The sequence below is a fragment of the Fukomys damarensis genome, unplaced genomic scaffold, assembly GCF_012274545.1.
Source record: "Fukomys damarensis isolate Sample0158 unplaced genomic scaffold, DMR_v1.0_HiC HiC_scaffold_21, whole genome shotgun sequence".
Lineage (NCBI taxonomy): Eukaryota > Metazoa > Chordata > Mammalia > Rodentia > Bathyergidae > Fukomys > Fukomys damarensis.
This window is the reverse complement of record NW_022900933.1, coordinates 10,636,918-10,660,017: the sequence shown is the minus strand read 5'-3', so window position 1 is coordinate 10,660,017 and position 23,100 is coordinate 10,636,918. Positions and strand designations below refer to the sequence as shown.

At 37.1% G+C, this 23,100-nt stretch overlaps 1 protein-coding gene across 2 annotated transcripts in view; it reads right to left on the bottom strand.

Moving 5' to 3' along the window:
• Positions 1-2,667: 2,667 nt before the first annotated feature.
• The window catches only part of Mpp5 (membrane palmitoylated protein 5), an 88,765-nt gene continuing 68,332 nt past the window's right edge, over positions 2,668-23,100 (bottom strand). For both annotated transcript variants that reach the window (XM_010645328.2, XM_010645329.2), the window contains exons 10-16: positions 19,042-19,225; positions 17,793-17,864; positions 17,409-17,480; positions 14,541-14,708; positions 13,731-13,933; positions 11,648-11,758; positions 2,668-4,717 (exon numbers count right to left, since the gene is read on the bottom strand). In XM_010645328.2, the coding sequence (XP_010643630.1) occupies positions 4,541-4,717; positions 11,648-11,758; positions 13,731-13,933; positions 14,541-14,708; positions 17,409-17,480; positions 17,793-17,864; positions 19,042-19,225 (987 nt within the window). In that variant the 3' untranslated portion in view covers positions 2,668-4,540. The remainder of the gene's footprint in view (positions 4,718-11,647; positions 11,759-13,730; positions 13,934-14,540; positions 14,709-17,408; positions 17,481-17,792; positions 17,865-19,041; positions 19,226-23,100) is intronic.

The following is a 23,100-nucleotide window of genomic DNA, read 5'->3' as shown; positions in this document are numbered from 1 at the left end:
GTCTTTCACGTGTGAAGACAGTACTTGAATAGCCATTATCAAGCGGGGACTGAGGTGTTAGCTTAGCGTTGTTTCATGATTACGCAGGCTGGCCTGAACTATGTAGCTCAAGCTGCCTGCGCTTCCCGAGTGCTGGGATTACAGGTGTGATCACCAAGCCTGTTTCTGTTTTAAACTCAGCCTTTCTTGCCAACAGCTCTGGCATTTACGGCATAACTGGCCATGGAATGGCTTAGTTATGGGGCACCAGCCTTGTTGTTTTTAATCTGCTGATAGCAGTCTAGGCTTTTTAAACTATACACTTGTTATAAAATGATAGGTCTGTTTTGTGCCAGGCACTAATGTATTTTATTGTCTTATCACAATAGCTACAACTATACAAACTTTATCTATCTCCTGGAGGAAAAATCTGAGGCACAGGGAGCTTGATTGTTACTAGGTTAAAAAGCTAGAGTGGTGAATCCAGGGTTTGAAGTAGTCTGCCTTCAGTTTCACACCCTGAACTTTCATCCTCCCTGGATTTAAAACCTACAGTTTTGAAAGCTAGGATGGGAGGTGTCCTGTAGGTAACCTATTTTGCTTACAGAATAAAACCTCAAATTTCAGTAGTGATTGGAAAATCAGTAACTGAATTTACCAGTATTTTAAAAATAGTTAACATAAAGCGTTTTAACATTTCCAACACCCTGGTGAGATGCAAATTCTACATTTCTATTTCGTAGAGAAGGAAAGTAAGGCTTACGTAAGGTAAAATGGCATAGCTCACATTATTAATCAAGTGGATCATGATTTCAGTGGGTTGGTCCTTAAGCATTATGAACTGCTTTTCTAGTAGGCAAAAATTAAATCTGAAGGTAGAAGTAGAGAACCAGATTAGTGGTTTATGTAGTAAATAAAACATTCACCTTTTAAGCACTGACTCAAGAAATCTGTATTTCTCCCATGGCTTTTTTTTTTTTTGGTACTGAGGATTGAGCTCAGGCTCTTGTGCTTGCAAGGCAGGCAGCAGAACCACTAAGCCAAACCCCCGGCCTCTCCTGTGGCTTCTTAAAGCTCTATCTAGTATTTGTTAGCATGGGTTAAACTGTCTATAAAACTGAAGATTATTTTATGATCTGGTATTTGTTAAAAAATCAGTATGCTGGGTATGGTGGCACACACCTGTAACACCACACTTGGGAGACTGAGGCAGAAGGGTCATGAGTTCGAGGCCAGCCTGGACTACATAGGCCGTCTCAAAATAACAAAAAAACAGTGGACAGAGAATTTGTTGTGTGGAGTTGGAGTCATGTGATCCACAGGCGAAGCGGGGATAGGTCAGGAACAGAAAGCTAGGTTGGGGTTGTAGGTGTCTAGGTACATATTAAATGTATCGGTATATGAGTGATTGGTGTCCTTTGGAAGGTAAGAGTGGTCTCGTAGAGAAATAGGGGAGAGCTTCTATTGTTTCTGCCTTGCCCCAGGTCTAGCAGTGTAGTCTGCTATGGATGAAAACCTCTGAAAACAGAGGCCAAGATAAACGTCCCGTTTGAGGGGAGTGCGGTATGCACATATTTGCCAGCAGTGCACATCCTGTCCTCTGTGTGCTCAAATCCCTGGCTCACTTACGTCTGCTTGAGTACAGTGTCCCCTTACCCTGCAGACTCACACGCTACAGAACCTACCTACTTCTGTGGCAACGTGGGGTACTCCCTCCCTCAGAGTGAACAGCTGGTTACCATGGAATTTGTTCCAGCCAAAGGTTCCAGTGATCTCCAGCAAACACTTGGGAGATCAGTCTTTTATGTGTGGGAACCCTGACTGGCAAAGGACTAAACACAGGAAGAGAAAAGTACTCAGTGGCTTTTATTTGAAATATAATTTTCAAATTTTTACAATACAGTGTGCAGTATGACGTTTCAAAATAAAGAATATAGATACACAGGCTAAGAGTACAGATGGGGATTTGTAACAACAGACGTCAGAGTGGTTACCTTTATTAAGGCTAAATCCCTGGTTTATATTTTCCATACACATTCATAAAATTACATTCAGATCATTCCTCATCAATACTTATACCTTAGGCCATGAGAAAAGGGGAAAAATCCAGACATTAGTTTTCATAGAAAGCAAATCTGGATTAATCTAAATACTATATTCTTCCATTTGTTCTGACTCATGAAAATTTAGGAAATGAAGATACTTCTTTATTTAGATTTTTTAAAGTACATTTTATCAACTATCGGAATAAGTGGTTAAGGCCTCCCTGACGCTACTTTCCAAGTAGAACTGCTGAGGGACAGAGGGACAGGAGTAGAATTGGCCAGAGAAGTTGTACAGCTAGATGTACAGAAGGCTTTTTCCCATTTTAGAAGTCAGCACAGCTCAAGTTTTCACTTTCTTTGGGGACCATGTTGAACATAGCACATTTGTATCGGTAAGATTTAGAACAGACCCAGATATAAACATTTCTATCCTTCAACCACTGAATGTGGAAGGAGAGAACTACTGGGCTTCCGTGACCCTGAAAATACATTACCTTACAGTTCTGAGAAGTGGCTTGTAGAGGATTTGTCTATGAAAGCCATGTGCCTAAGTCTTTATGGGACATAGCCCTACTGTGGCCCTAAGTTAGCAGGTGGCACAGCAGCCACTCACTGACACTAAAACCTTGAATGAACCTAACAGACTGTAAGTATTGAAAATAGTTACCAGTCACATGATGTAGTTCACAAAACTCCACTGTCAACCACAGACTACCTTTCATTCCTGAGAAAGTAAACTACAGAAAACTGAAAAGATTAAGTGCTAAATATATTCCTTGGTTTTCAAATCTGAAAATGGGTGTGATCTTTGTATTTTCCTGCTACAAGCTGGAGTGTTTCAGACCCGAGGAGACACAGTATTCCTCTCCTTGACCCATGAATGTTACTTTCTTCCTAAGAGAAATTACCTTGAAAATATCTCCATATACTCCCCAGTCAACTAAGAGGCCATGCAGATTTGAACAGAAAAGGCAACACACACATTGTTTACATTTGTTCCAATAAAATTATGTAGCTGAGAAAAAAACTATATACATGATATTAAGACACACAACTCATTAATGACAACTGCTTGTGTTAAATTACGTGGTAAGTCAGTATTATTCCAGTGTTTAGCTTTGGGAACAGGAAATGTAGCTAAAGTCATCATAAAAATAAAAAGGCATTCACATTTGAGGCAGGCGGTGGAACCACTGAACTAAATCCCTGGCTCTCACACTTGAGACTGTCACACATTCCTCTGTCCTTATAGGCCTGAAAAGACGACAAATTAACTTTCCGTGCCAATTACAATTTTAAAGTTACAGCTATACAGTACAAAAATCATACTAGCTTAACAAGCTGTTGCATTCTGGTCAGAAAGCAGATCTTGTCAGGAGAAAAACCTGTTTCTATATGCATAATAACTTTTCCTCCAGTTGCTTTTCCTAAAAGGTCGTCCTTTCCTTCTGACCTCAAAGTCGGTTGTCATGCTGCTCCCCTAGTGTGTATAGTTTAATTTACTCCAATGCTGAACAAGCATTATCAATGACCATTTGTTGATCTATTAAATATTAGTATACAGTATAGCAGCTATATTCATCAACAGAGTTCCAGTTATTTACAAATGCAGCACAGTTATAGACAAATACTGTGTTCATATATAAAAATGCAAAAACTGAAATGTGTTATGTTCTCCCGAGTATATAAAAAACTATTTGCATCATGAAGAAACACTGTACCTTATACACTCTGTTGTATTCTTCAGATCTGAGAAAGGAAGCAAGGCTATCAAATCACTTGCAAAAATTTCACAAAATTATATCTTTAAAAAGATCACCAACTTTTGTATACTTTTAACTGCATTATATAGAGTCTGCTGCGTATGTGGTCTGACCCACAAAGCTGGAGCTAAAAACCAAACCAAACCAAACCTGAGACTTCTAATGGAATTTGTGTTTGTTTTTAGTTAGAAGACCTACAAATGAATTCAAGGCTTAACAAGTAGTTCAAACCAAAGTGGCAACATTTTTCTTTTTTTTCTTTTCCCAGAAAGTACTTTTGATGGCTAACCCAGTCTCTTAAGCAAATACTGTTTTTTGGCCCAGTGCACAGATGCACAGTTTCCCCAAATATTCCCAGGAAGTCATTTAAGTGTTAAATAATGTCAATATTTGTAACTACTTGAGCCATGGATTACTGTGTATATACATAAAAGTTTTTCACAGGAAGTCAAGCAGAAAAGATATAGTTAGGTGATTAATAAAGTTAATCTCTGCTTGTTGAAAGCTTCCATTTACAAATCACCAGAGGAGGTAAGAATCCCTAATGCCATCTGTAGAGCATAAAGAATGCTGTGCACAAATTGCCTCTGGGGACTTTCTTCTCACAAGTTTTAAGGGATCTAAGAACAGGTTTGCAACTTATGCTGCCGCCTCCCACCTCCCACCTTACATTCCATCTTGCCAAAGTACCGGCCACCTTCCTATTGGCAGTTTGCCGTAACAAGTCCACTCCTGCACAGAATGACTGTTCCTTCACCTCAGCCAAGTGGATGGCACCCACTGAGGTTCGGTGTCAAGTTTGTTAATTAACCTAAGCAATTCTTGGTAGGCTTTATCAAGATCTGAATTCACAATTGCTGTGTCAAAGTAGTGGCCATTGTTCTGTTCCATCTCTCTAGTCTTCTCGATGATTTCTCTCAACTCTTCAGGCTACAAAGAGAAGATAAAAACTGTGAGATAATTCCTATCTACCCCAAAATATGAGATGAGTCAGATGGCCCAAGATAAGGACTATCCTTACATTGTTTTTGTCTCTATAAATATTCAACTTCTAGAGCTCCTTTTAAACCACTTCATGGGGCCACAGTGGTTCACAATTGTTCTGGCACCTTCAGGACTCACATCATAAATTATTTGGGACTGTAGGGCCAGGGACTTAGCTCAGTGCCACTGCACCCGCCTCATAAGTGCAAGGTCCTGAGTTCGATCCCCGGTACCACCACCACCACACCACACACCCACACCCACACTCTATTTAGGACTCACTCAGTATATCCTGTTTATACAACTATTTAGGTTTACACATACTTCTGTCTTTTCTCAGAAAAGACAGACTATAAAGACTATAAAGACTATATAAAGACTATAAAGATTTAGACCAACCAGAAAAATTGACTGTGTTACAGATGTTACTTTTAGGAAAAGGTTATGGTAGCCTATACTGTTTGAAAACAAACATTTGTAAGAAAAAGTAAGGCCTCAAAGCACCCTTACTCTTGGCTCTTGTAAAGAGGGCCTGCTTTTTAGGTCTCTAGCCGTGTTAGACAAAATGAACATTACGGGGAAAGAAAAGGATAGATAGAATGGTTTCTCTTTTTTTCTAAGAAAATCTTGCTCAACCTAATATGCACCAAGAGGTGAAAATATGCAGCTTAAAGCTTTGAATTACTGTTTTGTTTTCAATACATAAAGAACATCTTTAAGATGCAAAAGGTATTGTGACAGAGTCTGGGACTCTGTATAGAGCAGACTATTATAAAATATTATGTACAGGAAAGCACTGTTGAGCATGGACAAGCAGGTAGCGAGCCTATGTATAAAGCTGATCCAGAACCCTCTGCTCGTGAGACAGATGAGTTCAAGAAAGTGAAACTGCCCCAAATCACCCTTGTACAGATAACATAAGATCCAATGTCTGTAATAGAAAAGGTCATATCAATACTGTACTGGACTCAATTTACAAGAGAAGGAAAACATTAAAAACACAACTCGTGTAGTTCCACTTTTCATTCTGGAATGCTGTGCGTCTGAATGCAATACACAGTCCTTTGTTCCCCGGAAGGGACTCAACTTCAGCACAACAACTGAATACACTGACATTTCAGCTAAACTGTACCTTCCCATCAAAGCTCGAGATTAGCTTTTATTAAATTTAAGGCACTGTTTCGCTGAATATCAACATGGCTTATGTAACTGTTTAGCACTTACCTGAATTTGTTGTTTAAATTATAGTTAATGACTAAAATGAAACAAAATGTTTTATCTAAAATTTTTTGAACTGAAATAATTACCCTACAAACTGACCATCAGTTCACACTGTTAACCAATCATTCTCAAATCGTACCCTCCAGCAGAACAGGCGGAACACTTAACTTTCTCAGTACAATTTTATAAAGTTAAGAAGTTTTTACTCAGTACTTCTATCATGTGAAAAATCTCAAAGGCGTGCTCCCTTTAGCAGCACCAGCAGACAGCGGAACCATGGAGCTAAATCCCCGACTAGCAGGATCTATACTAAAACTAATGATACAGATAAGATTAGAATGGTCTCTGTGCAAGGATGTGCTGCAAATTCACTAAGCACTCCTGATGAAAAATAAACAAACTGGGTGTGGTGGCACATCTAGAATCCCTGCAGTTCGAGGCCAGCCTAAACTAGAGATCTTGTCTGGAAAAAAAAAAAAAGTGGAATAAAAGCTAGATATAGACCACCTTCGAACCAACAAATGTACAACACACTTTCACAGGTGTGCATGGGGTGTTCACTAAGAACAGGTGGACTATTACAAGGCTCAACAAAATTTTCAAAAGATTGGTTATCTGTCAGCATCTATTTTCTGACCATTATGGAAGTGTAAATCACAAAAGTATTTCTTAACATCCTCAAGTAGGTAGAAATTAAACAACATACTTCTAAATAACCATGGGTTAAATAAGAAAATGGCAGCTGGGCGTGGTGGCACACGCCTATAATCCCAGCACTCGGTAGGCTGAGGCTGAGGCAGGAGGATCGTTGTGAGTTCGAGACCAGCCTGGGTTATAGTGATTCCAGGTCAGTCTCAACTACATGTGAGACCCTGTCTCAAAAACAACAACAACAAAACCCAAAAGAAACAAAATTAAGAAAATGGTAAGGAAAATTAGAAAATATTTCTAATAAAATAATGACAATACATCAGAACTTATGGGATGCAAATAAATGCTTAGAGGGAAGTTTATAACTTCAAATGCCTGTATTTAAAAAGAAAGGTTTTAAAATTTAAACTTTCCTCTTCAGAAACTAGAAATGCAAATTAAAGTCACAGTAAGTACATGAATAAAAGTAAGCAAAAGTAAAACAGAATAGGCAAAAAAATAAAGACAAAAAAGCCATCTAACTCAGTTTTTCTAGTGTTTTTGGTAATTCCATTTATGTTCTGTATCAATTTTGTAAGCATTTCATTATATACAGATAAGCCTGCTGGGATCTGGGTAGGGAAGTAACAGCTTTGTTGTGATATAATTCATGTATTGTACAGTTTACCCATTTTCATGTTTAGGATTCCATAGTGTTTGGTACAGTGACAGAGTTCTGCAATTGATACCACAATCAATTTTAGGACATTAGAACATTTTATCATCTATCCCTTACCCCTACCCCTTGAAATCCATATCCATTAGCAGTCACTTTTTTTTTTCTCCCAATCCCTAGCCCTAAGCAACCACCAAAGTCCTTTAGGTCTTGACAGATCAGCCTATTCTGGAATTCCGTATAAATGGAATCATATGCCACATGTTCTACTGTATCTAGCTTCTTTTACTTGGCATGTCTTTAAGGCTCACCCCTGTTGAAGCATGAATCAATACTTAATTGCTTTTTAAAAATTGTTTAGTCCTGGGTATTGAATTGAGGACATCACACATTCTAGGCACACGTTCTACCACTGAACTACATCCCCCGTCCTTCCTATTTTCTTTTTGGTACCGGGGATTGAACTCGGGTCCTTGCGCTTGCAAGGCAGGCCACCGAACCACTGAGCTACATCCCCAGCCCCTCTTCCTATTTTTAGTAAAGACATGGTCTTGCCATGTGTGCACTGCCCAAGTTGGGCTCAAACTCTGGAACCTCCTGCCCTCAGCCTCTCAACTGCCGGTATTACAGATACGTACTACCATGCCTGGCTACTTCGTTCCTTTTTATTGCCTTTTTTTTTGTTTTTGAGACAACAAAGCTGCCTAGCTGGGTGTGGTGACACATGCCTATAATCTCGGTACTTAGAGGTAGGCAGGATAGTGGCAAGTTGGAGCCCCTGACTCGGGGGCTACAAGAGACAGGGGAGGGCAATGTAAAGGCCTTGGGTTCAATCTTCAGTTACCCCCCGCCAAACAAAGGAACAAAAAGTTCTTGTAAGAATCTTTAAAAGAAAACCAACTCTTGATTCTTAAAAAATGAGAAGGCTTAAGGCATTTCACAAAAGAATATGCTCAGATGAATACATGAAAAAATTATCTTTAGTTATCAGGAAAAGACAAAAACCATAACGATAACACTTCCCACCTTCTGGAATAGCTAAAAAGGTCACATAGTGACAAAAGCAGAAGTCGATCCAGGTACAGATTACCTGGAGCCATCATACATCGGTGGTAGGGGTATAAAATGGCGAACTTTTTAAAGATAGTTGAACAGATTTTATATAGTTAAAACACATATCTATGTGTGTATCCAAGAGAAATGAAAACATAAGACTAATGAATGTTTGCAATAGCTATTGACCATCAGAGCTCAAAACTGGAAACAAGTTTTCAACTAGAAAATAGACAAATTTTGGGAAAAATTTTTTGCTGGCCTTTCCTTAGAGGACTACTATTCTTTAAGTATATAAAGAGCTAAAAAGGACCCCCCAAATAAAAGATCCGATTGAAAAATGGGCAAGGCAAAATGAATGGACACTTTACAGAAGAAGCACAAATGGCCAATAAATACAGGAAGAAATGCGCAACATCACTGGCCATCAGATAAATGCAAATTTAAATAACACTAAGATTCCATCTTACTCCAGAAAGAATGGTCACCATCAAGCAATCAAATAAAATATTGTTTTCTTTAAATGTACCAATAAACTTAATGGAAAAAAAGAAATTAAATAACAACTAATGCTGGAAAGGCCATGGGGGAGAAAGAAACGCTTCTGTCTTGTTTGTGAGAATGTAAACTAGTACATAATCACTGTGGAAATCAATATGGAGATTCCTCAAAAAAGCTGAAACTAGAAATTTCATTTGACCTAGCTACTTCCCTTCTAAGTATCTTCCTGAAAGAGTTAAAGAGATCCTATTACAGGGAAACCTTCACACAAAATTCATAATAGCTAAATCTTGGAAGCAGTCCATCAACAGATATATTGATAAGGAAAATGTGGTTTTTATGCACAGTGGATTACTTCTCTGCTATAAAGATAAATCTGAGTCATCTGTAGGAAAATGGAATGCATTTTTGAGGCCATAATATTGAGTGAAATAAATCAGACACACAAGATTAAATACTACGTGGTTTCTCGTATGATAAACCCAAATTACGAAGAAAGAGCAAATTAAAGATAGACAAAATAGGAAGTAGGGAGAGAGATCCTTCTCAAATGGGAGAGGGGATGAAGAGATGGAGGGAGGGGAGAGAAGAGATGAAAAAAAAGAATGTGTTGCAGGGGATGTAGCTCAGTGGCACTGTTGCTTGCCTGGCAAGCTCAAGGTCTCAAGTTTGATCCCCTGTACTTAAAATAAGTGTGTTGTGTACATGTCCCAACTCCACACAAGAAATGTAAATTTTACGTACTGCAAACGTACTAATAAAAATAAAATACCAGTATAATAAGTTAAAATAAAAACGAAGAAAACTGCTGTTAGATGCAACATAGATGAATCTCAAACATGCTGAACCAAAGCCGGACACAAACTGAAACATAATGAATGACTTCATTTATATGAAGTTGAAACAAAGCCATAGTGACAGGAAGCAGATTAGTGGTTACTCAGGAAGAATGGAGAAATATTAACTCCAAAGGGGCATAAGAGAAAAATTTGTAGAAGAAAATGTTCTAAAATTTGACTGGCATGGTGGTTATCTAGGCGTACACTTTGCCAAAACTCAACTACACAATGAAAATCCATGTATATTGAGGTAAAATGTGCATTAATAAAGTTAAAAGGAATCTAATTACAAACTCAAGTATACTGTACATTGTTAAAACTTAGTGGTATGGAGTTCTTGCTTTAAAAACACAGGTAAACAGTATCTCCCTAGACTTTGCTCAATTTAGTGCAGCCAATTCAATACAAGTGATACAACTTCCATGAGAATATTACCAGATACCAATCGAATGAAAGTTGCTTAACATGTTTTGGAAGTGTAAGGCCCTTGATATAATACTGAATCCTTTTGGAAAAGAGCCTAATAAAATAAATGTGTATGCTAAAATTACAGAAAATTATGCTGAATAAGCAGAATGAAAGCCACCCTGGCCCACAGTGTGCATCCTTTTCCTGGGGCAATTACGGTGTTTCTGGTCTATCTACATAGTTACTGAGCACGAATTTTCATATACTACTGAGCTGTGTCCCTTATATTATGATCTTCCTCAAGAACAGCCGGCAATTATGTCTCATACTTCTTTTGTATTATCCAAGTGCAAAGGACAAGACAGATGATGGACTCCAGTTATCTGAATTTAAGTAAGCTACAATAATGGAAAAAGGGTAAAACATTAACCAGTTAGCCTATTGAGCCAAAACAAAACAACCAGAATTATACGTAAAATGGGAAAGCCCTGATGTCTATACCTTAAAACATTGAAAAATCCAACCTTACATACAGATTGAACAGAAAAATGTTAAGACAGAGTGTAAAAAGATATATTGGGTCAGGGCACAGAAGGTTGGTGGCCATGGTGTAAAGTCAAGAATCAAAGAAAAAACTTGTTATAGTGGTTTAAATGACTAGAGGTAGAGCAAATGAAACGCGACAATCTGAATAGCCCTTTCCCCCTTTTTACTTTTGTAGCACTGTGGATCAAACTCTAGAGCCCGTTACATCCCCCATCTGTGATTTCTCTGTAAAATAGGTAATTTAAGAAATAGCAAATGATCAAGAAAAATATGACTTTGAGATACCAAGCTTCTGACGTAATTTTCATTTTACACATTTAAAGTGAATACTTTCTGTATATGTGAATAATATCTGTATATTATCATTCATTGAATTATTAATATTTAATATAACATGGACTACATTAACCATATCCAGAATGGATACAAAGTAATTAGAAAAACTTTTTCTTCTATTCTAGATCATGTGAAGGGCTGGGGAGTTAGCTCAGTGGTGCTGAGTGCAAGGTCCCGAGTTCGATCCCTGGTACCCCGCCCCCCAAAAGAACAGATCATGTGAGAAGACCAAAAAGAAGAAAAAAACAAGAAAATTTTAATGGAAAAAGACTAAACTCTAGCATCTACAATTGTGGACCACTAAAGAAGAAATGTGGGCAATCCCCATGAGTTTGCTGAGAACTTTGTGGAGGGTAGTGACTCACATAATCCCTTTGGAAATGTCAGATGCATGTGAAGATTATAGATTTATACACCCCAGAGATTACCATACATTTGGAGTTAACAGCAGGAAATATCTGGGGGAACAAGAGCACCTTGCTGCTTTGGAGAGCTGCCAAAGTCCAACTAGTGGCAAGTATGGCAATTTGGGAGAAAGTGACAGTGCAGAGAGAATAATCAGTTTGAAAAGTGAAGTTGCTGTATCTTCCAAGCACTGTGACTCTTAGATCTGCATTGTATCATGTTTATCTTCAACAGAACCATACAATAAAGTAAGAACTTTACCTTCGGATTCTTGCCCTCTTTAGCCAGTAAAGCCCGAAGTCTCTCTTGGGAAGGAGGTGCGATAAAGATAATATATGGTTTCAAATCTGAATTCCGGAGAGTTTTCAAAGACTGTTAATAAAGATTATTGGATTTTAAAAATAATTTTCTATTTCTATCACTGAATTTTCAACAATATGCTTGGAACATTTTAAAAATACTGACAATATTTCTAAATATCTTCAAAACTATTCACAGTAGTATAAGACCATATCAGTAACTAAAATTACATAACTATAAATTCATGTATATTGTTAGCTTGCTTTTATGTAATGAAATATAAGTAACATTGAAAAATGACAACTATATGATGCTAAAATACCTCGCTAGTAAGTCTGTATACACATTATAACCATATTAAAAATCCATTTTGAAAAAAAAAATCCATTTTGGAAGAATTAAGACAACTATGCTCTTGACAGGCTTAAAAAAAAAAAAAATAGGGCTGGGGATTTAGCTCAGTGGTTCTGCTGCCTGCCTTGCAAGCACAAGGACCCGAGTTCGATCCTTGGTACCCCCCAAAAAAACACATTTTGGAGGAATTAAGACAAGATAATTATGCCATTGCCAGGCTTATTTAAGTAAAATCAGAAAGAAAACTTCATGTACACATGCCAAAAAAATTCTGGAAAAGGATATCCAAGGAAACAGATTTCTGAATTAACAGCGATCATTTTCATTTTCCCTTTATCACTGCATCACTGTAGTATCCTCAAACTGAAGAATTTTTCAAAAATGGAGATTGTATATATGGAATATGTCCTTTTCTATCTAAAAAATTTACGATACTAATTTGCTGAACTACTCTGAGTTCTTTGGTAAAATCTGTTCTCTCAAATAAAAAGGAATTCTGAAGGAATTTAGTAAAAACATAATCTCATAGATAAAATGTTTGTAACTGAAATAGTGGAGCCATATTCTTTGTCCACTAAAAAAGCAAACCTTATTAACTATTTTGGGACAGCCATTTTAAGAGTCGGTTCACCTGCATGTACATTCTTCAGTAATGACCACTGACTCTGTGGTTTGAGTTGACATTGCAACATTCTACCACATTAAAGAAAGTTCTTTGCCAAAGTTGAAAAAAGAGTTAAAACTTTCCCATAATACAATTTGTAATTTTAAAATTTCTAATTTTGTCTACTTACATAGAAACTCAAGACAAAGTTGCATTTTTAAATTTTTGCTTAGTCAAATAACTGAAACTGAGGATTAACTGGGACACTTATTAATACTCGAATACTAGCATTTAAAACACTAAAAATGACACTTTTTTGGTACCAAGAATTGAACTTGCGCTTGTGAGGCAGGCAGCGGAGCCACTGAGCTAAATCCCCAGCCCAAAAATGACATAAATTTTCTGATTTTTCTCATCAGAATCAGAAAAGGAAAATTATTTTATAGTTCTAAAATACCTAAAAATATTATCAATACCACACTACATATATATATATATATATATACATATATATATGTGCAAAGTGAAGGACATTTAGTAGCCTACCAAATTTTATATATATAGCAAATTTCTGGGAAAACTGTGAGAACTTAATGAAGCTCTGTTCTTGGAATAAAACAGTTTTACTAGATTACTTTCTAACACATGCCTTCTGTTATGGATTGTGTTAGATTTCACCCCAAAGCCTCATGCAATTATAGGGAGTGCTTTTCAGAGGTGGCTGGATCATGGTGCTCAGATCAAGGGTGTGTCAGTCCACTGATGGCTTGGAGCAATTCTGGCTAAGATTAAGGGTTTGAGTGATACACCCACCCTAGGGTGGGTAGCCTGCATAAAATATAAGGGACAGAAAGGGGGCTAATGTGCTCTTGCCTGCCTGCTGAGGACTATTTCTCCTCTGTGATGGTCCTCTGCCACACCCTGTCTTGCAGCTGGCAGAATACAAACTGAAATCTCTATGAACTGAGCCAAATAAACATTTTCCTCCTTTAACTTTGGATGTCGGGTTTTTTTGTCCCAGTGATGAGAAAAGTAACTAAGACACCCTCTTAAGTTCAACATTCTAAACCAAAATTCTAGCTTTACCTGTGTCCGAAGACTTAAAAGACATATTTTGCCAGAGTTGATCACTTGCCGTACAGAGTCTGTACTGGTTCCATACAAATTTTTCTCAAATTCACCATGTTCAATGAACTTTCCAGCTGCTATGTCAGCCTCAAATGCTTGACGGGAAACAAAGTGATAATCTCTACCAGCTACTTCATGGTCTCGCCTATTCCGAGTTGTATCTAGGCAAACAAAATCAAATAAAAATAACAGGATCACAGTGGAGAGGGAAGAATTTGTCTAGTTAGGAAGAATTTTTATTCTGTAACAGATTAGGAAACAATGAACTGAAGAAATAAATGTTCAGAGCCCACGTGTTTCTTATTTTTAGATTGAGACGTGAACAAGAATGTATTTGTAGTATCTCATCAGATTAATCTTCCATTTTATACTTTAAGTTACCTTGCATTTAAAACACAACTTACCTTTTCCTAAAGTTTATTATTTCCATCAGATTTAGTACTATATAATGTTAAAACAGAGCTTCTGTTTTAAGGAATTAGGTCTAGATTTTTACCTTCAATATCAGTTTAAAGAACAAAAAACCAGGAGCTGATTTCCTATTGAGCGGGAAATTGTAAAGGACCCGAAGTGAAATTAATTTGGAAAATAATTAGTACCACAGTGTTATGACAAATTGTTTCCCAAGAATTGCTTTTGATAAAAAATTATCAAAATAAACAAAATTTTTGTTTCATTGACAACACTGTCTCAGTCAAATGGATGAAAAGTGGGTTCTGAGGTAATAAATTGCAAAGCACAGGAAAATGGAGATGTGTTCAAACTTACGAGGAACTGCCAATGCAAAGCGGTCCTTTTCTTTGTTCATGAGCCTCTGACGCAATTCATTCTGGCCACAGTTTTGTGGACCAATCAAGATGATAGGTCTTTTCCTATTTGCTGGCTGATGATAAAGTGACATTTCCTCATAAGTTAAGATCTCCTCATTGTCATAATCTTTGGGAAAGAAAAAGTTTAAGCTCTTCAGACAGAATTACTGCCATGTCATAAAGATAGAAATTCCTATAGCTTTTCCCCCAACACTGGAAAGAAGCACAATTCATTATTAAAATGCTTAACTTTTATATCATGACAGAAATAATAAACATTACAATACCATGAGCATGTTCCTGTCACTATATTCTTGGCAGGGTACTACGAAAATGAAGCAGAGGAGAATATATTAATCCTCCTAAAATTTTTTATTGCTTATCTTGTTTCACAGAGTTGGAACATCTGATACAATTATACTGATCCTTACATAAAACAGCTCGTTTGCAGTGAACACTCTGAGGGTGGGATACCAGGGAGTAACCTAATAAGATTATCTGTCACTTTTGTAAAATGCGGACATTAATACTTTACTAACCCAGAGTCGTGATTTAAGAAGATGTAGAAATTGTGATGGGTGGGGAAACATTCCTAAAGCCCATAATCTAGATGAAACCAGAGCTACTAAGTGGTAAAAACAAAGGCAGACAACTAGCAGTGTGCCGCATCCCACCCACATTATTTTACCTGACTGGGAAGAGGCATTAGCTTACGTTAGTCACACTCAGCTCTAAATTCCATGAGGGCAGGGACCAGCTTAGTCTGGCCAGTGCTCAGCAGAGCTTGATACAGAGTAGGAGCTCAAACTACATCTGTTTAAATTCCAACTCAGCCAGGGATTCAGTTCAGTGGTTCCACTGCCTACCTAATAAGCACAAGGTGCCAAGTTTGATTCCTGGTACCCAAATAAATAAATAAATACATATATACATAAATTCCAGCTCAACTGTTTATTAGCTTGGAAGGATTTTTTTTTTCTTTTTTCTTTTTTTGGTACTGGGGATTAAACTAGGGTCCTTGTACCTGCAAGGCAGGCCACCGAACCACTGAGCTAAATCCCTGGCCCCTAGCTTGGAAGGATTTAAGCACATCGCTTTAATATGTGAATTTGAATCTATTAATCTGTAATCTCCTGCCATGGAATAGTGTAGACATTATTACTTTAATTTTGTTTCAGTACTGGAGATTGAACCCAGGGCCTTTCCACTGAAGTACATCTGCAGCACCACCCCAAAATTTATGTATGTATGTATGTATGTATTTTTGAAACAAGGCCTATGTAGTTCAGGCAGGCCCAGAACTCACTGGGTAGCCCAGGATGGCTTTGAACCTGTGGCAATCTTCCTACCTCAGCATCCTAAGTGCTGAGATTACATGCATGTGCTACCAAGCCTGGTTAGAGTACATATTATTAATGATAGATGTTTATTTAAAAATATCAGAGACACTGAAACTATCATGAACAAACTTTTCCTTTTTAAAATGTTTTTCTCTATCCTGAATTACTTCTAACATATACAACAAGATTGTTATAGTATTCTGATCTACAGATTTTATGTATTTGTTGGTTTCATTGTTACCAAGTTTTATATTTCCTTCTTTTCTTTCTTTCTTTGAGACGGTCTCACTATGTAGTTGAGACTGACCTGGAACTCGCTATGTAGCCCAGGCTGGTCTCGAACTCACAGCGATCTGCCTCAGCCTCCCAAGTGCTGGGATTACAGGTATGTGCCACCATGCCCGGCTCTATTACCAAGTTTTCTATAGCATTGCAGCTCTTAGAGCTGGACCAATTAATTTTAGTCTCCAAAAATAATGAGACATTAATTACAACCATAGAGGGTAAAATTAAAAACCAAATAAATTCTAATTACATAAACTTTCAGTTAACATTTTAAAATGTTTAGAAAAATTTATTAACGTTAACTGAATCAGATTTAGCATGGTATGGGATATTTCAATAATTTGTAACATTTTATTTTTATTAGTTTAATTTTTCATGATCTCAAATATTTCACATTCTTGAGATAATAAGCTTTGTAAATTGTATAAGGAGGAGTTCCTTGCTTTATTATTTGGCTTGTTTCTAACATGAAGCAAACCAAGTCAGACAACAAGGAAGACCAACCAAGAAGATAATGAAATCAGAAAATCAGGTTGGGCTTATTAAAAACTAAGAGACTTGAAAATGCAGAAGATACCAAATATAAGGGCAACAACAGTTATTCAGGTGCAACAGATTACTGTCGCTTAGGAACACAAGTCCAGTGTTATCAGAGCTTTTGATTTTAAGAGAAGTTACTTTATTTATCTATGTTTTTGGTGCCAGGGATTGAACTCAGGACCTTGCTCTTGTGAAGCAGGAGGCAGCACTACTGAGCTAAATCCCCGGTCCAAGAGAAGTTACTTAAAACTCTATCTTAGCAACAAAAAACATTGTGTGCCTGACTTAGCCAGTTAAGTAGTGGGCTCTGTGGGATGAGTTGCTTCTATGATATGAGCTATTAGAAAGGAAATATTAATATTTTACTTTAAACACAACTGTTATAAGAATTTGTTAGAAGTAAATAATTTTTCAAAGAATTTAAACAGAAAAATTAGAAGAAACCATCAAATTAATACTAATAATGCTAAATAGTACTTTACCTTTTATATCATTTTTTCCCCAGAACTTAAAACATTCATAGGACTAAAAAAGAAAATAATTTCAACAAACAACTTTCTTACATACATATATATTTAAGGTAAAAACAGGACTCCCTAGAATTATCAGCTTAATTTCTAGCATCAGACACAACTCCAGCTATGCCTAAGAGTAGAACTTACCATCATTTTTATTAGCATTATATAAGACCTTTTTCCTTTTCTTTTTATTCTTCTTTGCACACCATAATTTTCCTGAAATCATAAGTGTAAATGTCATATTTGTTTCATGAAACAAAGCTACACATTTCAAACTGAAGAACTCAAATTGTTTTTAATTAAAAATTTTAAAACACACTGTTCACAAAAATATTTTCTGATATTTAGAATTTTCCACTAATTACACATTAATCTTTAATCTTTCTTTACCATCCCAAAACAATCAGTTTTGCTTCTTTATCATTCTTTCCATAGTATATCTTTCTCAAAGTTCTAAATATGCAAATTTAAATGTGGTTCAAGGTGAAAACCCAAGGAACTTATTAGTGTCAAGTAGCAGTGTCTAACCTGATTTTTCTGGCTCCTTATCTTCTTCTATAGTTTGCTTCATGGCTTCTCTTTGCTGCTGAAAGCTCTTCCCTTAAATAAAAAAAGAAAAAGGGCAAAATATTTAAGATTAAAGTATAAAGCTTTTTAAAAATTTTTTTTGGTACTGGGGCTCAAACTCAGGACTTTGTGCTTGTCAGGCAGGTACTGTGTTGCTGAACTACATCCCTGGCCTAATAAAGTATTTTCTAATCAAGGAAAAACACTACAAGTAATTCTTCATATATATTTCCCTTCCACATCCTTTTGCCATTTGAAAATAATGTCAGCTATGATATATAAACCTCCAAATTCGACCCCACTTAACCAATCCTATGATATATATTAATGAGCCATAAATCTAGTATAAGCCAGTATTAGAAAATTTAGTAGTTCAACTTTTAAAACATTTTCATTGAACAATTATTATGTTGTAGAAAGTACTACACTAGACCTTAAAGTGGTTCTAGTCACCTAGAATTATATCATATAAAGCATGTCAATTTTCCAAAGTATGTGAGCATTCATCCCTTTATGATTTTAAGACACTATTTAACATATTCCCATGCATTTTACTTATAATCTCTCCTTTTGTTTGAATGAATGTATATGTGTTAATGGCTTTTCCCCCTCCTTTAAGTTACCAAAGATACAAATAAGTGAAAACATGTTTTTCCATCATTAAGATTTTAATGTAGGAAGCCGGGCATGGTGGCACACACCTGTAATCCCAGCACTCGGGAGGCTGAGGCGGGAGGATCACTGCAAGTTCGAGACCAGCCTGAGCTACATAGTGAGCTCCAGGTCAGTCTCAACTACATAGTGAGACCCTGTCTTAAAAAACAAAGCAAAACAAAAACAACAACAACAAAAAAAGATTTTAATGTAGGAGGCTTTCAAGGTGACTGACCATTTTCTTTTTAGCTCCCTATCTTAACATTGACTCTCTCTCCCTCCCTTTCTCTCTCTCTTTCTGTGCTAGTGATTGAACCCAGACCCCTAAGAATGCTAACTAAGCCCATGCTCTACCACTGAGCAGCACTCTCCTTAAATGTGCTTTTAGTATTATATACTTTCAACCAGGCACGGTATCTGTATCTGTAATCCTAGAACTAATCAGGCTGAGGAAGGAGGATTGTAAGTTTAAGGCCAGCCTGGGATACATTGTGAGATCCTTTGTCTCAAAAGAATAAATAAATAAAAATAAAATCAATATTACATTATCTCTTACCTGGAACCAGTCCAGCTAGGGGCTGATTATCTTCATCCCCCTCCCTGTAGGCCTGCCACCAGTTTGGGTCTTCTTGACTGATCACGTGAAGTATATCCCCTTTTTGAAAGGACAGACCTAACTCTCGACATGGAACGTAAGGGTCATCTGAGGGGTCATAGTCAAAATGAGCTTTAACATGGATCTAAAAGATAAAAAAGGGAAAAATAAAAACAATAAAATGATTGCAACAGAAAATATTTAGCATAAATATAATTCAAATGTTATGATTTTTCATCAGTGCAAAGAAATGAATTTTGAAAGTTGGTCAGTTAAGTAACAGTATTTGAGAGCAGTACTTGCTCAGGCTTGTCTGTTGAGTGTCCAAACTACTATATTATTACCAGCTAACAAGCTAAGGTGCAGACATGGCTCAACAACTTGAGAAACAGAAGAAACATAACAAACTGTCTTGCAAAAACAATTGACACTGTGATAAAGTACATAATGTCTAATCCATTGCCACCAGAAAGGCTGACTTTAAACCTCATCACTTCTCATGGAAGCAGGTGAGTGTCAATTTCCCTGGGGCTGTCACAGCCTCTTGACCCCAATGTCAGCATAACCGTGCTTTAATCTCTGCGAGTATTTCTTCTAAAGGCTCATGAAACAAGCACACTTGAACTGCTATAATTATCTAACTCAAGATTTAATCAATTTACATTTGTACACTAAGTAGGCTTCAAAATATCAATACAAGTTATAATTTTTCCTACCAATACTTTTTCATATGAGAATAAATCAAAGAATTGTTGTATGATACTACCATTAGAAGTAGTTAAGGACTCACACGAACTTCATAGAAATCTAAGTTATTTCCTATGGAATTTCTTCCAATTTGCCTTTGTTGCATTTCCAGTCTGTAAGAAACCTACCTTTAGTTAATGAAATCTAACACCTTTATGCAAAGAGTGTTTCTACTCCATAAAGGTAAAATTACAAGTTTGAGCTCAAAGAGCCAGCAATAAATTAGGTCTAGGAATTTTACAGCTGTCTCATTTCTTTTTATTAGTACATGTTTATAGTATGTGTTTACATTCCTTGAGTGGAGTTGATGCGTGTATACAACACATCTTAGTTCCTTTCTTTCATTCCCTTTCCCTCTGGCCCCTCCCTGCTCCCTATGTCTCTTGATCTCCTTCCCATTTGAGAAAGATCTATCTCCCAACTTTCTATTATCTATCTTTTATTTTGTGCTTTATCTATTACTTGTGAGTCCATTTCTAACCAAGAACTACTTCACTTTTTTGGGGGGTGGAGGTGAGGGGTTTGTTCAGTGTCTCGCCCTGGAATTTGTAATCCTCCTGCCTCAAACTTCACAGTGCTAGGATTACAGGGCTGCACCACTTCAACGGGCTCTGTTGCTTTTTCTAAAAACCATAAATGTGGCTATGTAATACTTTTCTTCAAAAGTCACTTTAGAGAAGTCAGCACTTTTTAAAGGACATAAACTAATAAAATTGAGTACTCTCAATCGGTGATGATGGACTCTATGACAGAGGTCCCCATTATGTGCAACTCTGGATCCTAATGAAAGCAACAGCTTCTTTCAGAAATCTGGTTTGAGGTACATTAAAGATTATTTCTTAATTTCCAAAGAAAATTATACTAATTACTATAAACAGAAAATGAGAAAAGCCTTCCACATACAAATAGCAAAACAGATTAAAAGGTGGCCCAGTTAAAAATGTAATGTAGCTGGGTGTGGCACGCATCAGCAATGCCAGCTACTCAGAAGGACCAAAAGTTAAGCCTAGCCGCTGCAACTTATTGAAGTCCTGTCTCAAAATAACAGGGAAAAAAGCAGGGGGTGCTGGGGATGTAGAGGTATAGTAGAGCACTTAGTGTGCCTGAGGGGCTGGGTTCAATCCCCAGAGTGGAGGGGAAAAAAGTAAAATAGCTAAGTACTAGAACTCAAATTAGTCTAGGGGGTAACTTTACATTGATGTATTTGCATGTATAAAAATATACATAATCACACAGCAAATTTTCATGAGCTGAATGCATCTGTGTAACCAGCATCCAACTGGAGAACCGGACTATCACCAGCACCTCCTCTCCTCAAAGGGTAAACACCATCTCAATTTCTGCAAACACTTATTCCCCATGTCTGCTTTATGTAAATGGAACTGCAGTCTTGGGTCAAACATGGTTAAGCTGTCTCACCCGATCTGACAGCATTCTGCTGCATCTCACACACAGCATGCCCTAAGGAACCTTATTCTTGACGTGACAACATTAGAACTATAATTTAAACCTTGAATACTTTGTTAATCAGTACCAAAAACAAATTTTAGATAGTTATATGGGATGGCAGTAACTCAGAGTTGAGAGATTAGTTAAGAGTACACAATGCAAATTTGTAAAATTAGTACGAGTAAATTTGTATGTAGGATGACCCAGAAATGTGCTTTTAAAAACTCTGAGTACTGCCTCGCAAGTGTAAGGTCCCAAGTTCAATCTCTGGTACCGCAAACAAAACAAATCTCTCAGTATTATCCCTGTCTGTTAATAATGCTTCTAGAATTTGTTTAAATGGTTATACTTTAGCCAAACAAAACAAAACAAAACAAAAAAAACATAGGAGATCTAAAAGTGAAATTTTAAGTATCACTTGAAGTAGTGGAGAGATTATTTTTATCAGGCTTCTCAAAGATGTACTGTACTAGACTACTTGTCAGACTGATGATTTTATCGTATCACTTTCTTTCTTTTTTGGGTACCGGGGATCGAACTCAGGTCCTTGCACTTGAAGGCAGGCAGCGGAACCACTGAGCTAAATCCCTGGCCCTGAAATCACTTTTTCAATGAAATACCCAACATATTGTTTTCCAATATGTTTTGCCAAATCACTTGCCTGAGATTTTTATTAAAATGGTGAATTTGGGACTGGGTGTGATAGTGTACATTTGTAATCCCAGTCCTCAGGAGATTGAGGCAGGAGGATTGCTGCGAGCCAGCCTGGATTACACAATGAGTTCAAGGCCACCCTGAACTACATAGCGAGACCCTGTCTTAAACCCTGCCCCCACAAAAGATAATATATATACCAATTCCCAAATTAAATGTAATTATTATATATCATAAATATATACTATAAAATTATTACACAAAAAAGATTATGTTGGGCTACATTTATCAGATAAAGAGCTGTGAATGTTTGCCAGGTAAGGTGGTACATACCTGTGATTCGAGCACTCAGGAGGCTAACGTCAGAGGATCACTGTGAGTTCAAGGCCAGCCTGAACTACACAGTGGTCTTAAAAAATAAAAATAGTGAAGAGGAAATAAAATAACTACGTTTACAATCTTTGCCAAAGGCCAACAAAATCACACAGAAAGCTTTTCTATCTACTCTTTTTTTTTTTCTTCTTTTGGTATCAGGGACTGAACTCGAGACCTTGCGCTTGCAAGCGGGCGGGTGGTGGCACCACTGAGCTAAATTCCCAGTCCTTTTTCTATTTACTCTTAAGTAGGCAATTCTCACCCTGTCATGGCTTGTGTCTAAATGTTCCCCAGAACCTCATGCAGTCTTTTTCAGAAATGGCTGAATATGGATTTTTGTGATGCTGGGATTAAGGGTTGTGATTAGTGATCTGCTTGGCACCACCGTAATCCTGGTAGTCTGGATGGGACAAAAGGGGCAGAAAGATGCTGTTAAGGTCCTCTGTTGCTTCTGTTACCTTCTGGCTGCTGAACTGTTTCTCCTTTGTTTCTCCTTTGCAAGGCCTTGTCTGTTACACCACCCTCCTTGGAGCCAGCTGATTATGGACTGAAATCTTTACAAACTGTAATCCAAATAAACCCTTTCTCCTCTAACTTTGGGTATTGGGCATTTTGCCTCAGTAACAAGAGAAAAGTAACAACACACCCCCTGACTAATTCTGGCTTAAATGGCTTGGCATGGAGTTTCTCTTTGGGTAGACCGGGAAGAGGACAAAGGACATACTTTGCTTATATGACAAATCCACTTGGCCCTATCTAAAATGTACCCAACAATTAAGATCAAGAAAAAGAACA